We start from the raw sequence: 17,335 nt of genomic DNA, 5'->3' as shown, positions 1-17,335 counted from the left end.
TGCCAGGGGTATCAGTATGACTTTCTGGAGGTCTCCCGAAAAATGCAGCGATCTACTATTTTTTATCTGGTTGTGGTTATTCTTTGTCTAATGCTCTTGGCCTACAAGCCGAGTTGGTGCACCCGTCCAAAGCCGAGCTGGAATTCCTGTCTTTGGCTGCGTTTGAGTTTTCCACAGGTACAGCACCAAACTCCATTCATTCATTCAAGTCACTGAAGCTCAATCGCTTAGTGCTAGCACTAGTGGTATTGAAACTGTCTAAGACTATCTGTCTACAGCCACACCATTGAGAAAGCGCTGCTTCTCTTTGGCTCAGTTGCCCAATTGTGTTCAAACTTTGAATGTGTGTATGTAGGTAGTTCCACAGGTAGTGCGTGTGTGCATGTTACTTGGAGCACGTTATTGATGTATATTTTTAATCTTGTCTTCTCTTGTCAATGCTAGATAGCATACACTGTGTAAATCAGAGAGAAATATAACTGCAATAATGTGATCTTTAAAGGTTTTAAATATAAACTATATTTTTCACTCGTAACATGTTGACTGAGTAATGTGGTTGGAGTGAGTGGTTTTTTTACACACAGATTGATCTGATTCTTCATCATCAACCATTTGTTTTTTTCTTGAAACATGTCTTTATTTTGATTATGGGTAATAAACAGAATAACCAACGCAGCACAAGTGACTACAGAAAATCTGTCACTCGTGATATATACTCTGTATTCAATCCTACGTCTAGGGTTATTCTATAATTATGTTACATATGTGCATAACATGGTATGCTGTGATCGAATAAATATTGCCTGTATCAAAATAATCATTTATAAAGCATGAAATGAAACAAAGTTGAGAAAAAGCTTTTAGTCATGCATCAAGTGATGAAATACTGTATTTATCCGGAAACATAAAATAGAAATATAAATGTATATGATTCTTTACACACAAAAACATTTTGGTTCTGGTTATCATCAAAGTAAAATACCATGTGATATGTCAAATATACTGTGGTAAAAATGAAATAAAGGCCATAAAGGGGTATATTTTTAATATACTGAACCAAATTCAAAACTTCACAAACCTAAAATTTTTGACCAGTTATCATTGTGGGCCCTTATTGTGTATTTAAACAGTAATGGCCACGTATTGTCTTCAGATAACACCCGTTTTTGTGCAGGTGAATCGATCAAAATCATGTGCACAGCACTATAGTGGCAAAAGTGTTTTTTCACGTGCAACTGATCACGTGGCCGTAATGCCGCACATGTTTTCAGCCATACTTGTTAGCAGTCATTAACAAAAAAAGAAAAACACAAGAAAACAAAAGTCTTTACGGCCATTTGTCATGCCACGCCTTTCAAATGTGCAACGTGAACATGCCATCAGCATGTTGCAGATGGGAGCATCCGTAGCTGAAGTCGCAAGGACGATGGGTTGTAGTATACAGACTGTTTATGATTTACAGACGCATCTACAGGAAACGGGTACCACCGCTGATCGCCCTCGGCCAGGTCGACCACGTGTGACGTCACATGCAGAGGATCGTCAGATTGTCTTACATCACCTCTGTAACCGATTTTTGACGGCTACATCAACCAGAAATGAACTGTTTAGGGGTAGACTGAGTGCGCAAACTGTTCGAAACCGTCTGAGAACTGCTAAACCTTCAAGCACGACGGCCATACTGCGGGTCCATTCTGACTCAATTACATAGACGTCAACGTCAATTGTGGGCACAGCGACACTTACGATGGACTCAGAGGAATTGGAATCAAGTCGTCTTCAGTGATGAATCCCGATTTAATCTTTGATTTGCTGATGGTAGGGCGAGGGTGTGGAGGCGCCGTCATGAACGTTACGCCCAGTGTTGTGTACAGGAAGTTGACAGATTTCGAGGCGGAAGTGTCATGGTGTGGAGTGCTTTCTGTGGCAATGCACGTTCCAGGCTTCTTGTCATCCGTGGCAACCTCAACGCTGCTGCTTACCGCGACCAGATACTGGCACCAGAACTTCTGCCTTTTATGGCAGCACATGGACCCGGTTTGATCTTCCAACACGACAATGCTAGACCCAACACAGCAATTTTGACAAGGAATTTCCTTCAAAATGGAGGAGTCAAGGTCATGGACAGGCCGTCAAGGTCTCCCGACCTCAATCCCATCGAACACATCTGGGATGCTCTTGGCAGAAGTCTGCGCTCTCTCCAGAACCAACCACAGAATTTGCAAGTCTGGGCAATGTTTTGCAGCAACAATGGCGTCGTCTTCCCAATCATGTGTTCACAAGCATCACAAGGTCCATGCGGAGGCGTTGTGTGGCAGTTGTCAACGCACATGGTGGCCATACACGCTACTGAACTTGTGTGCCATCAGATTCTCGTGCTTGGGACTTATGATTTAAACTGTTGATGTTATTACCGAATACTGTAGGTGCTTGGAACAAATTATGGTTACCACCATTAATTAAAATCCTTCTTTGGACATTAATGATTAAAAATTATCTTTTCTGATACATTTGTCCATTGTATATCATATATGGGATTACTTTTAAAAATGTGAAGTTTTTAATTTGACACAGTATAGTTTTTAAATATTTTTAAACACTTATTTCTGACAATTGAATAGTGCAATACTGTAAATAAATTATTGCTCAGCACTGTACAGAGGGCAACCTCCTTTGAATTTCCTTTGTGATATGGTGGCTCTAATCAACAAGATTTTGTTTCTTCATACAAGGTGATAATAATTCAATGGGCAGTATATGAATATCATCAATGAAGAGAATCTCATCTTTGACCAACTATCATTGTTTCATCACTTTCAGAGGATCATAGACATATCTCTTGAAGTTGAGGATGACCTTGACAGATGCTGGAGTATCTACTGCAATGTCCTCTTTGCTCTTCTTCTTGCTGTTACAGTACATCTCATACACCTCTTCGCTCAACCCCTCTGAAACAAAGAACAAGTACAGAATGTTACCCCAAGAAAGGCCAGAAGGTACCACCAGTAATTGGGAAGATCATAATGACGTCTTTTCCATTCATGTGCCTCATACTTCCCTTGGGTAAGCTCATGATACTGCTACAGGGTCTGATAACATACATAATCAACACTTAAAACATTTACTGCAATCATGTTTGGAAACCCTTCTGATAATATTTGGACATAAGAAGAATATCCTGCTTCATGGCGAGATGCTATAGTTGTTCCTATACCTATGCCTGGACATGGTCATACCCATACCTCCAATTATCAACCTATTTCATTGACCAACTGTGTTTACAAAACCATGGAACAAATGGTCAATAATAGATTAACATGATATCAAATGATTTAATAACAAATATTCACTGTGGTTTTCATAAAAATCATAGAACCACTGATCATTTAGTCAGGTTGGAGTAATTTGTTAAGGATGCCATTATTAACAAATAACATGAAGTGTCTACCTCAACATGGAAACAAGGTACATAAATAGATTAACATGACTTTGGGTTGCAAGGCCGTTTGTCTCAATTTATATCAAAGTTTTTAACTGACAGGCAATTTCAAGCGTGTTGGTTCAACACCGTCTGATCATTATAATCAGGATCTGCTGCCACAAGGCAGTATTTTTATGTCTGTCACATTGATTACCATTAAGATTAACAGTTTACCAAAAGTTTTCAAAAATTCAATTGATGGAACGCTTCTTGTGGATGGTTTTAATATTACCTGTCAAGGGAAAAAGGCAACTTCAAGTAAAATCCATAAATAGTCTTTAGAAAATGGACATAAAATGTTCAAAATCTAAAACTAAAACTGTATTCATTTGTGTAGAAAATATCAACCTCATAAAGAACCAGAATTAATTTAAGATGACACTCCTGTTAAAGCTATAATTTTTTTATCATCATTTGACCTTTCTGCCTCACAATAAATATTTAAAGAATAAATGCCTGAAGGCCCGGTATGTATTGAAAGTTGTCTTCAATTCAAAGCGGGGAGGGGGAAAAAAAACCTCTGTTACGACGATAATTGAAATAATGCTGTATTTTGCAATAACAGCACTGCGGTAAATTGTAATAACTGCACTGTGGTAAATTGTAATAACTGCCCTGTGGTAAATTGTAATAACTGCACTGTTAGACTATGTGGTAAATTGTGATAACTGCACTGTGGTAAATTGTGATAACTGCACTGTGGTAAATTGTGATAACTGCACTGTGGTAAATTGTAATAACTGCACTGCGGTAAATTGTGATAACTGCACTGTGGTAAATTGTAATAACAGCACTGCGGTAAATTGTGATAACTGCACTGTGGTAAATTGTAATAACAGCACTGCGGTAAATTGTGATAACTGCACTGTGGTAAATTGTGATAACTGCACTGTGGTAAATTGTGATAACTGCAATGTGGTAAATTGTGATAACTGCACCGTGGTAAATTGTGATAACTGCACTGTGGTAAATTGTGATAACTGCACTGTGGTAAATTGTAATAACTGCACTGTGGTAAATTGTGATAACTGCACTGTGGTAAATTGTAATAACAGCACTGCGGTAAATTGTGATAACTGCACTGTGGTAAATTGTAATAACAGCACTGCGGTAAATTGTGATAACTGCACTGTGGTAAATTGTGATAACTGCACTGTGGTAAATTGTGATAACTGCACTGTGGTAAATTGTGATAACTGCACTGTGGTAAATTGTAATAACTGCACTGTGGTAAATTGTGATAACCACTGCCGTAAATTGTAATAGAATATCATTCATTTGCTACAAAACAAGAAACCTACATGAAGTCGAAAATGTGTGACTAAGCTGTTTGGAAATCAAAATCTGGACTTGGAAAACATGAAATGATAGAGAATAGTAAACAGTAAATAATTAGTATCTGTATTTAATTTAAATAAGTTTGAATTCAAATGTTTCTCTGAATGTTTCTCCGACATGTTGAAGGAAAACAAAAACGGTGACTTTTGTGGTTCAATTCCAAACAACATTATGTTTAAGGAACGAAAATAATGAGACAATTTCTGTCATTCACGCTGAAAGGTAGGTTTGGCAAATAATAATAAACTGCAGCAAATTATACTAACAACTGCAGTAAATTGTACTAACATCTCCCAGTCCTTCAGATTCCAAAGAAATCCAATTCCAGTGTTTGTTTGACTTCACCATGGCCAATAGACCAGTCTGTCAATCAAAACTAGCACATGCATGAGTTTGATCAAATCAGAAGGCCAGCTGTGCTTTGAGGATTTTTAAGACTTACTTTCCTGGTCAAATGATTAATGCTTTTTCACTTGCCATTATCTATCGCTGGGTTAAGATGTATACCTTTACCCGATCCCACAGGGTCGGAAGAAAACTTTTGAGGCTGAGAAAGGTGTGCGGTAGGCCTCACCATCCGTTAAATGACGCCACTATCTTCCACGGGGCCTACGCCTGCTCAAAGGTGAGAATTTGAACAAATTTTCGCAATTTTGCACAAATACAAATTCAATACGAGTAAATGAGACCACGTAGCAAGTTAATATTTTACGCATGTAATAGCCAAGATTAAAGCTTGTAACTACAAAATCATTTTTAAATTATGTATTTTTGCAACATCGGGCATTGAGTAAGCAGGTTATATTGATGAAATGAGACATGCAAGATGACCGTGACACACTGTAAACAAATATACTCAACAACAAAATTTTAAGTTCCTGTGACACCAATATTTTAGTGTATTTTTCAAACAAGTAAAGTTTGATTTTCAATATTGTAGTACATGTATTGAATCAAGTCACAAAAACGTAACTGCTACAGAAGAGTATGCATTCCATGCAAAAGTTGACTTTTATGCAAGTCCCATGCATTTCACAACCCAAGAATGGGTATAAAAACATGTGCGTTAACAGGATTCCATATGCATTGTTTAGCATCGTGTTGACAACAACCACTCAGAAAAACAACAAAATTATGCAATTATTCAACATTGCGAAATGCCACACCTGTCCGAAAATGAGTGTCTGCGAGCCATTGGTATGCTTGAAGCAGGATCGAGTCAACGTGATGTTGCAAGACAATTTAACTTCCACAGAAACTACATTAGGTGTTTATGGCAACGTTAGCAACAGACGAATGCATTCATAGACCATCCTCGGAGTGGCAGGCCATGAGTAACAAATAATCGACAAGACAACTCGATTTGAACAACACATCTACGAAATCGATTCAAGCCAGCAACGGTGACTGCAAGAAGCATCCCTGGCCTTCGACGAATATCTTCACAAACCTTACGTCGTCGCCTCAGATGTGCAGGGATTGTCGCCAGAAGACCCAACAGACTTCCCATTTTGACAGGAAACCACCATCAAGCATGTCTACAGTGGTGCAGACAACATCTACGCTGGACGGCCATGCGTTGGGGACAAGTTCTATTCACTGACGAGTCTCGTTTTCATCTCAGCCACAGCGATGGACGGATTCGAGTGTACTGATGTCGAGGTGAACGTTATGTCAATCATTGTGTCATGGAAGAAGATCGGTTCGGGGGTGGCAGCGTTATGGTATGGGGTGGGATTACAGCAAGAATAGGACCCGTTTGATAGTGGTAGAGGGAAACCTCAATGGACAGCACTACTGCAATCATCGGCCCTCATAAACCGTTTTTGCGTCATCATGGCCCAGGCATTACCTTTCAACATGACAACGCACGGCCTCATATTGCTTGACATGTTCAGGATTCTCTTCAACAAAACAACGTGAATGTCATTCCCTGGCTGGCTCGCTCCCCTGATCTCTCACTAATCGAGCACATGTGGAATGAGATGGATCGGCGCCTTGGATGTCAACCACTTCTTCCACAGACACTCCAGGAACTTCGAAACATGTTCGAGCAGATGTGGACAGATATCCCACAAGACTTTGTGCGATGCCTGGTCCATACCATGAAACGAAGATGTGTTGCTTGCATCGCAACCAGAGGTGGACACACAAGCTATTGATTTGTAAATTGACATTTTGGCATGTTCATGTTTTTATAACATAACGCATTTTCTGAAGTCAGTATGGCAAACTAAACTAATTGAACACTTACAGGAGAGTCTTTTATCTGTTGCCAACTGAAATTGTTGGAGATTTGGTGAAAAACATAACTTTGCATTAAATCTTATTCAATATCACAGGAACTTTTGTTGTTCAGTATATGACAGTGATCTTTTTTCGGTTAGTGTAGATCGAAATCTTCCATTATTTATATTGAAGTACCATCTGGTTGAAACTGTTGTCCTCTCACTTAGATATTTTGTTACAGGTTTTTAGATATAATTTTAGTTTCAAAATCACAAAAATTACAATAAGCCAACCTTTTAATATTGCAAATTACTCTAGCAGTAATAATTCTTTAAACATAGAAATATAATCATTGTCAATGATTTTCATTCCAGCAATACCATTCAATTTAATTCATACATAAGTTCCCATTATATCATTCTTTGCATATTTCAGCGTTTCTATGAAGAGACAGGACCCATGCAGTAATGAATTACCTGATCCTATTCTTGTGAAATGGAATCATCCCTTTAAGATCAGACAGAAGAGGAAAATTCCATGAGAAAGAAGAGAATTACTGAAATATTTGGACAGACTGAAATAAAAAAATCTTAGTTTATGCAGAGACAACAAAAGAAACTATGAATTTATTGATTTATTATGTTTTGGCACAAAAAACTGGGGGACAGATGCCTAGCTAAGCTAACAATATAAGTCTGGCATCTGTCCCCCCTACAATTGTAAAAGCATGTAAAACATAGGCAAGAATGATTGTAGAGAATACATGGACTGGGGCCCAGTAATACTGTGTAATGGATATGGTAAGTAAATGCTGGAATTACAGCGCCACATCCACTGCTGGGTGTCGTTCCCTGATGTGGCGCGACGATGGTGGAAATACAGAGACGTACAACTTACTGGGTGTCGTTCCCTGTACGCCCCGGACGGATTGCAGATGGGTGTGAAGTAGAGAATGGGCCCTCAGTCAAGATGAGGTATAAAAATGAATAGATAAGCTACTTGGGGTTTAAAATACAGAGTATCCCCATTGTGACTAGCAATGTTATTAACAGTATATGTAAAAGGAGTAAATACAAAGAAAGTTAAAAAAGGTGGAAATTGGGGATGGTGGTGGGAAAATTCAATATATAACGTGCGCTGGCAAAGTAGGAAGCAAAAGTGCAAGCATGGCAGAGACAAAGGATTACTGTCGCACATGCGCAGTGTGGGTCACCGGACGTGATGTATATATATGCTATAAATAGATGGGCATGTGCGCACTGTCTCTGCATAAACAACATTTTAACATAGATGATAAACTTACAATTTATGCAGAGACAACAAAAGAAACTATGAATTTATTGATTTATTATGTTTTGGCACAAAAAACTGGGGGACAGATGCCTAGCTAAGCTAACAATATAAGTCTGGCATCTGTCCCCCCTACAATTGTAAAAGCATGTAAAACATAGGCAAGAATGATTGTAGAGAAAACATGGACTGGGGCCCAGTAATACTGTGTAATGGATATGGTAAGTAAATGCTGGAATTACAGCGCCACATCCACTGCTGGGTGTCGTTCCCTGATGTGGTGCGACGATGGTGGAAATACAGAGACGTACAACTTACTGGGTGTCGTTCCCTGTACGCCCCGGACGGATTGCAGATGGGTGTGAAGTAGAGAATGGGCCCTCAGTCAAGATGAGGTATAAAAATGAATAGATAAGCTACTTGGGGTTTAAAATACAGAGTATCCCCAAAACTTAGTTGTAGAAAAACAAGTAAGCCCCAAGAAGAAAAAAAAAAGAAGTTAAAAGATATACATGGTAAAAAGACATGGAAGGTGAAAAGGCTGTAAAGAAAAACAGCTGTCCTGATGAGTGTGGATAGGTGAAAGGCGCTATGGTCAACAGTTACTCATAGCGACTTGCGCATTCTTGATGCTCTCTTGAGCCACATGAATGTACCGTAAGTAGGCCTGCGACGACCAACGTCCGAGAGTCTGAATCATATGATCCTCGACTTGAGCTTTGCTTGCCATTGTGGCGGCCCCAATGCGAAACGAGTGAGTGTTGTAGTTGGCACTAGGGACTCCACATAAATTAATTACGTGTTTTAATTTCCCTTGAAAGGAATCTCTGGTAAGAGGCCTAAGTAGCTCATCCAAGAAGAAAGCTTGAGAAGGAGCTTGGAAACACTTACTCCTCATGTTGAGGTATTTCACTAGAGCTCTCACTGGACACACACATTTATTTGCATATAATTGCAACACCACACCTTCCTTGAATGGGTCTGTTTTGGAGGCTTTAATCTTGATGTCCGCTCTTGTACACTGAGCATTCACATTCACATCGCTAAGGCACAAATTGATAGCTGGATCAAAAGATCCTCGCACTGTAAACTCACTACACCGAAGGAAAGCAAAAAAGGCCAAGGTGCATGCTGCTTCCATCATGCAGTCGACGAATGGTGTAAAGCAGCCTTTACGTAAAACACAGCACATTTGTTTCAGCAGGCCCGTGGTGATAGGTAAGCGAGTGAGTTTAGGCTTCCCTTGGGATTTCTTGATACCTCGTAACAGCAGTTGTACTCTGTCTGGTTGAATTGCTTGAGACACTTCTTGATAATGCCCTGCACGCACATAAAAGAACTTAACTCCCGCCAAGTACAGTTTGATGGTACTGTATTGCAGCTGTAACTTGGAATGGCAGTGTGTGATAAACAGTAGAATCCTGTTTTCAGTAAGTGGGGGCAGGTTGGCCTTGGTCGCTTCGAAGCCGTTCAAGAGTAGGAAGAGCTTAAAACGTGATAGGCCCGTAGAGTAAGCTTGGAGTGTAGATGGGGCCACCCCTGCTTCCATCAACCTTTGGGCATCTTGACTCAGGTCACGATGAGCTGCTGATAGGAGGGGCATGGAAATGGGTGTTGCTCTGCCAAAGGGACCAGCTCTCGGAACTTCTGGAAACGAAAACGTGATAGGGCGTCAGCTGACTCATTGTGCTTGCCAGGTAGGTGACGTGCCGTTAAACTAAAGCCATATCTCATTTCAAGCAAAGTGACAGTTCTCATCAACTTCATGATTTCTAAGTTAGGAGAGCGACCTTTCTTCAATATATGTACAGTACCCAAATTGTCACAGTGAAAACAAATTTGTTTCCTGCCCCAATACTGTCCCCACAAGAACACCGCTACCACTATAGGATACAGTTCTAAGAGGGATAACGATGTCGTAGTCAAGGATGATAACTCTGTCGGCCAGTGTCCTGAGAACCATTTGTGGCCCCAAATACCCCCGAAGCCGAAGGTAGAAGCTGCGTCTGTGTACAGATGGAAGTCGTAATCCAGAGTTAGAATAGTATCTCTGAACATGGATATGCCATTCCAAGTAGATAAAAATAGATCCCACATGGCTAATTCCATGAGAGTGTGCTCGTCCAAGGTCACCAAGTCGAAGAGATTGTTCACTGTAGTAGACATGGATATGAGAAATGATACAAAAGCGCGACCCGGAGGTATCACTCGAGCAGCAAAGTTGAGGTGGCCTAACAAAGATAAGAGTTGGCGTTTTGTGATAGCCGCCTTGTTGCGGCAAGAATTGATCACTTCTTGAATGCGATGTATTTTTTCCACTGGCAGACGTGCTTGCATATTCACAGTGTCCAGTTCAATGCCTAGGTATTCCAAACAAGTGCTGGGTCCCACTGTTTTGTGTTGTGATAACGGTATACCCAGGCGTTTAAATATCATGGACATGATAGCCATTGTCCGCTCTGCCATGTAATGCGGTCTGTCGATGCACAGGAAATCGTCTAAAAGGTGAAGCACACATGAGACTTTATAATTCTCGGTAGCGATCCAACACACAGCTTGAGACAAGTAGTCGAAGAGTTTGGGGCTAGAGCGTGAGCCGAATACCAGCCTGGTATAAAAGTAATATTCATCCTGCCACTTAACGCCATGAAGATGCCAGAGAGAAGGACTGATGGGGACTTGTTTGAAGGCATCCCGTATGTCAAATTTGCATAATTGTGTCGCAGTGCCCATACTCTGAATATGGCCGATAGCGTCATCGACACGAACATAGGCCATGGAATAATCTTCCTTCTTGATAAGGTCATTGAGGCTGGGTATTTCACAATCGTGAGGTGCGGACATATCAACGATCAGTCTGTATTTTTTGGAATATTTCCCCTGTGCTAACCCCAGTGGATTAATCCTGTACACAGGAAAGGGTGGTTTGCGATAAGGTCCGATGACGTAACCCTTGGCTACTTCGTCCTCAAGTAAATTGGTTACCACATTGACTTGCTGCCTGGCCGAGAGATTATTCCTACACTCCCAAGATGAAGTAGGTGGACTAGAGATGCCTGTATCGAAGCCATGAGTAAATCCCTGAATTAGTGTTTTGACAAATATTGTATCTGGGTGATTATGTAGTTCTTTTTGGAGCTGTTGAACATTGATAGGAGAACGAGTTACGCTCTGAAACTGTGGCAGCCGGAGGTTAGAAGGTCATGCCTGTTTATCGGACTTCTCTTGACTGCCCTCACTCTGAGATGCAGAAGCTCTTTTCCGACATCTGAAGACTGGGTGTGTGGCATGGCAATGGAGGCACAAATGAAGTAAGTAGCATGCAAAGCGATTGCATCCCTTTTCGTCATTGAAGTTATTACAGATTTCTTTCCCTTTGAACTGGACGCGCTGTCTACCGCGCCAGTCTGTGGATGGATGAGCATTCTTTGGAAACGTTGTCCTACCCCGTCTGGGACAAAAATCTGTGTTGTGAGACAGGCTGCCACACGCACTGCACTGTCTCGCTTTCCTGTTGGCCGCTACTGAGTCGAGAAGGCTTTTGTCCTTGATGCCCCAATAGACTGGTGTGTTGTAAGTTTCGAGGAGGGTAGCTGCTCTTTGAAAGAAGGCTTGATGGTAGTCGTAGAACAAAGAACCCTCGTGTTGATTGGCAATGTCGACTATGTCAGCCATATATTTGTGGAGTTCTTCTCTGCGATCAGCCACTTCGCACACAATGTCGATGTATTTTGTGAACGATGAAACAAAGTCTCCAATGGTCAAGGGTTGAGTTAAACGTTGATCTAATGCCCCTTTAAATCGAATTTCGTTCCCTTCTCCATCCATTATGGTGCGAACGTTTGACAACTCATGTTCAGGCAATGTCAATAAGGCGATGTTGACATACTTCCCCTGCTGAATCTTTGTTCTTAGTGCAGATGAGATACATACTACATTGGGTAAATCATGAGAAGCAATTCTGAGGGAATGCCTACCGAAAAGCGTGTTGGGTTGTCTGGTCGTCTCTTGCGCTGAGAAGGTGGATATCTGGTCACTTGCTCTGCTTGGGTTTTCCGCAATCTGTCGAGACAGAGATTCGACTGTTCGTTGTAAGGCCTGTATTTGATTTTGGAGAGAAGCAGCATTCTCCGGTGAAGTACAAGGCACTTGAGAGTGGGGCGATGGATCTGACGATCGTTCGGCGGAAGTGATCGTGGGCGCCGCCATATTGGAATTGGGTCCGATTGGTCTCTCCGGCGTAGGAAAGGTAATCCCATCTGAAGTTTGACAGTTGTCACTCGTGACTGTCGAAGATGGTCTCCTGCGATTTTCATTGGCCTCCAACAAGCGTACTAGGTCTTTCCTGGTCATGTTTGGGGTCTGTATGCCGAGATTTCGTAATTTTGACTTAAGTTGCGCCGTAGTCAAATTGGAGGGAATGTCAGCATAAACTGTTTGGCGCCGTCTCGATGTAGATCGGACTGGAGAAGATTGTACTGCAGCTGCAATAGACGGTGGAGGTTGGTGCAAGTCGTCATTTGGTAAATCAGTTGGCGCACTTGACCCCCGTCTTGTAGATCGTGACCTCGAGCGTGTTCGATTCGTTTTGCCCGTCAAAGTTCAAAGTTCGTCCAATCCCCAAGTGTCAGTTCTTCATAGCTCCGCGAAACCACGGGCAGGTAGGTGAGATGATGACATCGTATTTGCCACTTTAAGGTTCAGATTAGTAAAAAATTCAATATATAACGTGCGCTGGCAAAGTAGGAAGCAAAAGTGCAAGCATGGCAGAGACAAAGGATTACTGTCGCACATGCGCAGTGTGGGTCACCGGACGTGATGTATATATATGCTATAAATAGATGGGCATGTGCGCACTGTCTCTGCATAAACAACATTTTAACATAGATGATAAACTTACAATTAATATAAGAAAATCATTGGTTTGTAATTGTTTACAACATAAGTTATTCAATAGAAACGTCACCATGGATAGATATATGAGAAGCCTTATTTGTCCAAACACTGCAAACATACTTTGAGACATATTAAAAAGATGAAACTTGGCAAAACTGATCATCAAGGTTGAAATTGAAGTGTTGAATGTTCATTTGTGAAACACAACACTAGTCTCTGAGAAAATGGCATCAGAAGTCAGTATCTCATGTGCAACATTGATACATGGAATGGATGAGGCGGTTGATGAAGGTCATAGGCACTTGAGCCCATACTCTGAGGAACGCCTGACACAGTTCAGCTGCAGTTCAGCTGCAGTTGTCGGCCTTGGTCGGAAGTCATTCAGCCGTCTATAAATCTCGTCCCAATGGAATTTAAATCGGGACTGAGGGCAGGCCACTTCATGGTCCTGATGCCATTCTGCTGGAGAAAGTCTCTTGTTGCTCTCGCAGTGTGGGCACAGGCGTTATCATGCTGAAACTTGTGTTTGCGGCAAGATGCCAAATGAGGTATGGTGTTTGGTCTCAAGACTTGATCAAAGTACCAAGCTGCTGTGACACCACTGCCTCTCCCTGGTCCGATGTTCTGGAAGACCACAGGGCTGACCCTCTGTGCAAGACCAATTCCACCCCACACCATGATGCTCGGACCACCCCACGAGTCCCTTTCAACAACACATGCATCCGAATAACGTTCCCCATGGCATCGCCAGACTCTCTCTCTGCCATCTACTGTTGAGAAACAGAAACGGCTCTCGTCTGAGAAGAGGACTCTTCTCCACTGCTCATGGTGACAATGCTGGTGCTGTGTTGCCCACTGAAGTCGGTCGCGGCGATGACATGGTGTCAGAATGGGTCCTCAGTGTGGCCTGTGACAATGGAGGGGTATGCTCGTCAAATGTCGTCGCACGGTGTCCACACTAATGTGTCGCTGGTGTGTCCCCGTGATCTGTCGAGCAGTTTCCGCACAAGTAACAAAGTGATTTTGAAGATGCTGTCGCACAATCTGACGATCTTGACGTCGGGTGGTGACCCTTGGTCTTCCACTACGTGGTCGATCATCTGTAGTGTTGATGGTCTGGTACCCTTGCTGGAGCCTGTATATGGTCCTTACGTGGACTAGAAATGCATTGGCTACTTATCCAGCTTGCAAACGTCCAAGGGCTTCGAGTCGCTGATTTCTTGTCAATCTTGGCATGTGGTAGCAATTCAAAAATGAATGAATATTATCCGATCTGGGTGGATTTTTATAGGGCAAGAAATGGGGTAACGCATGTGCATTTCAATTTGTAGGGAACTTAAGTGCATTGGGTTACCATGGCCATTGTTGTGATGCGTTTGGGCGATCGGTTTTATTGTCATCTGCTATGTTTTTTTATCATTAAATTACATTTTTCCGGACAATGTAATGTTAAATTTTAGAAACTTTGACAAAAATTACCCAGGTATCTAAATGACAACTTCTCATGTTACTTGGGGATGACGTTTCTTTTGCGGTTCAGTATATTTACTTGATGCCGTATCAAAGTCAGATTAATATGATTTAACTGAAGGACTAACAAACAAACACTCAATGACTCATGGTACAATATCCACCTGGCATAAAACTGAGCTTGTTGGCACTTTCTTTAACATAATATTATTTCTTTTTAAATAATATATTTCTTAAAAAGACAGTGTTGAAAGTGCTAACCAGTATCATAACGCATGAAACTTATTTCAAGACACAAAGAATTTGTAAAAACAAAGACACTGTCTCTTTGTCACACCCTGATCAGGCATTATCCAGAGAGCCTAATCAATTCTGATACAGAATAAATTATATAATTCTTAATATATTTCATATATAACTGTGATGAATTTTGAAATGTTTAAAACCCAAAATGTAATTCCTTACCGTGATGAAAGGAGATTGTCAATATTTGATAAATGAGCAAGAGCTTGTGTTTATTAAGGATGTTGGTTATTTACATACTGTTCCAGATTTGGTTATGATTATGTTGAGAATGAGCTTCATATTTACTTTACAGTGATTTTGCTGGTTTCAGGACATTGTCATGTGATGTATTTTTTTAACTTTTGACAGGACTTTACCAAATTTTAAAACAACTTTAAGATATTAAGGATGACAATCAGTCATTATCCCAGAAAAGGAACTGGTCTGAATCCCTGTTTTGGTGTATTTTTATTATTTAAGGAAAAGTCATGTTCACACCAAGTATACTTGGGATGTATGTTTAAGTATCTAATGAATTCCAGCCACTTAATAATTGTCACTTCACATGTGATTTGTAAAATGAAATGTTTATTATTTAGTGTTATGTCCTATAAGCATGTGGTTTCTGGTGCAATTAAACAAGGTAAGGACTGGTGGCGGTAAGGGCTAAGGAAAAATCTGTGTATGTGAAGAGGGCATTAAGCTTTGAACTTATGAGATAAGTCTTTGAATGGCATTTAGAAGTGATACACATAAGGAAGAGAATGTATGGACGTCAACTTCTTTATTATGAAGAACACAATAATAAAGAAGTTGACATCCATAATTTCTCTTCCTTCTGAGATATTTGTTTTACATAATTTACATGTTTAGTTGTTCACAGTAATAATTCTTGGATTCATGACAATTCTTAGAACAAAAGATCATAAGGAAGAGAATGTATGGATGTCAACTTCTTTATTATGAGGAACACGACGTTTCAGAGTATATGCTTACTCCTTCATCAGGTGAATGGATGCCATGAGGCAGAGAGCATATGTATGTACATGTAATGACAACAAAATTAATAAGATAACAAGGGGGTAGAAAATAACAAGGGAAGCCAACATATGATTGGCTCTGATATGTGATTAGCAATGGACAATAGAGGCCAACACTTTACAGTTATTAGCACTGATAGTATATTGTAGAAGCCAGTACTAAAGTTTTCCACTGTTGTCACATACATGTACCTGAATACTGTCAGTTCTTCAAGTCCAGTATTCTGGAAGTGTTGACCAGGGATTTGTATCTAAATTTAGAATTCCAAACTGACTGACCTTGGCAAACCGATTAGGAAAAAAACTGTATACTCACATGCAAAAGAAACGCAAGTGGTTTTAAGCAAATAGGTAACAAACACGGAACCATAAATTCATATGAGTTTTAGCATGCAGTGAAGCCTGATGGTGTTATCAATATTTTTGGATGCATTTTGGAAGCACCGAGTAAAAATGCAACATAAAAAGCGAATCACAATTAAATGTCTCCTGCAACGATACAATGCTACACAGACCACAGATGACCTTCCTCGGAGCGGTCGTCCTAGGGTCGCCACACCTCGACAAGATCGGCAGATTACCCGTCAACACCAGGGACATCCGTTCCTAACTGCAAGTGAAAGTGCTCGACAGACCATAGGAACACATAATCAACACATTAGCCAGGACACTGTGATCCGACGTCTCCGTTCCAACAACCTCAGATGTCGCCCACCAGCACGTCGTCCTGTTCTCTAACCACGGCATCCACAAGCACAACTTCAGTGGGCACAGGGTCATCGCAATTGGCGTCATTGTGAGTGGAGGTGTGTCATCTTCTCTGATGAAAGTCGCTTTTGTGTCTCCTGTGCAGATGGAAGAATTTGGCGGCGTCGAGGTGATAGTTTCACTGACAGAAACGTTGTGGAAAGGGATCCATGGGGTGGACCTAGCGTCATGATATGGGCAGCGATTGGACTTAATGCGAGACTTGGACCCATGTGCTTTCTGAATGTTGGTCAAGGTTGGGGACACGGTGTCACTGCTCAGCGGTATACCGACCAAGTGATCAGACCCCACGTTGTTCCATTTTTTGCACAACATCAACAACACATTTTCCAGCAGGACATGGCCTTTCTGCAACAACACAACATCCATGTTCTACCGTGGCCAGCCCTCAGCCCTGATCTGAACCCCATCGAACACTTGTGGGATGAGGGTCAAAGGCGTCTGCACAATGTGCGCCCAGTCCCTACAACTGCCGATGAACTACGCACAGCTGCTCTGGATGTGTATAGGAGGATCCCTAGGGCCTTCACAAATTGTC

At 41.2% G+C, this 17,335-nt stretch overlaps 1 protein-coding gene across 3 annotated transcripts in view; it reads right to left on the bottom strand.

Moving 5' to 3' along the window:
- Positions 1-2,475: 2,475 nt before the first annotated feature.
- Positions 2,476-17,335, bottom strand: part of LOC124126066 (selenocysteine-specific elongation factor-like) — a 77,213-nt gene continuing 62,353 nt past the window's right edge. For all 3 annotated transcript variants that reach the window (XM_048398302.1, XM_048398303.1, XM_046489491.2), the window contains exon 7: positions 2,476-2,948. In XM_048398302.1, coding sequence (XP_048254259.1) covers positions 2,800-2,948 — 149 coding nt within the window. In that variant the 3' untranslated portion in view covers positions 2,476-2,799. The remainder of the gene's footprint in view (positions 2,949-17,335) is intronic.

Source organism: Haliotis rufescens, unplaced genomic scaffold (assembly GCF_023055435.1).
Source record: "Haliotis rufescens isolate VD_foot unplaced genomic scaffold, xgHalRufe1.0.p SCAF_18, whole genome shotgun sequence".
Lineage (NCBI taxonomy): Eukaryota > Metazoa > Mollusca > Gastropoda > Lepetellida > Haliotidae > Haliotis > Haliotis rufescens.
The sequence above is the reverse complement of the archived record's forward strand: the minus strand, read 5'-3'. Positions and strand labels throughout refer to the sequence as shown.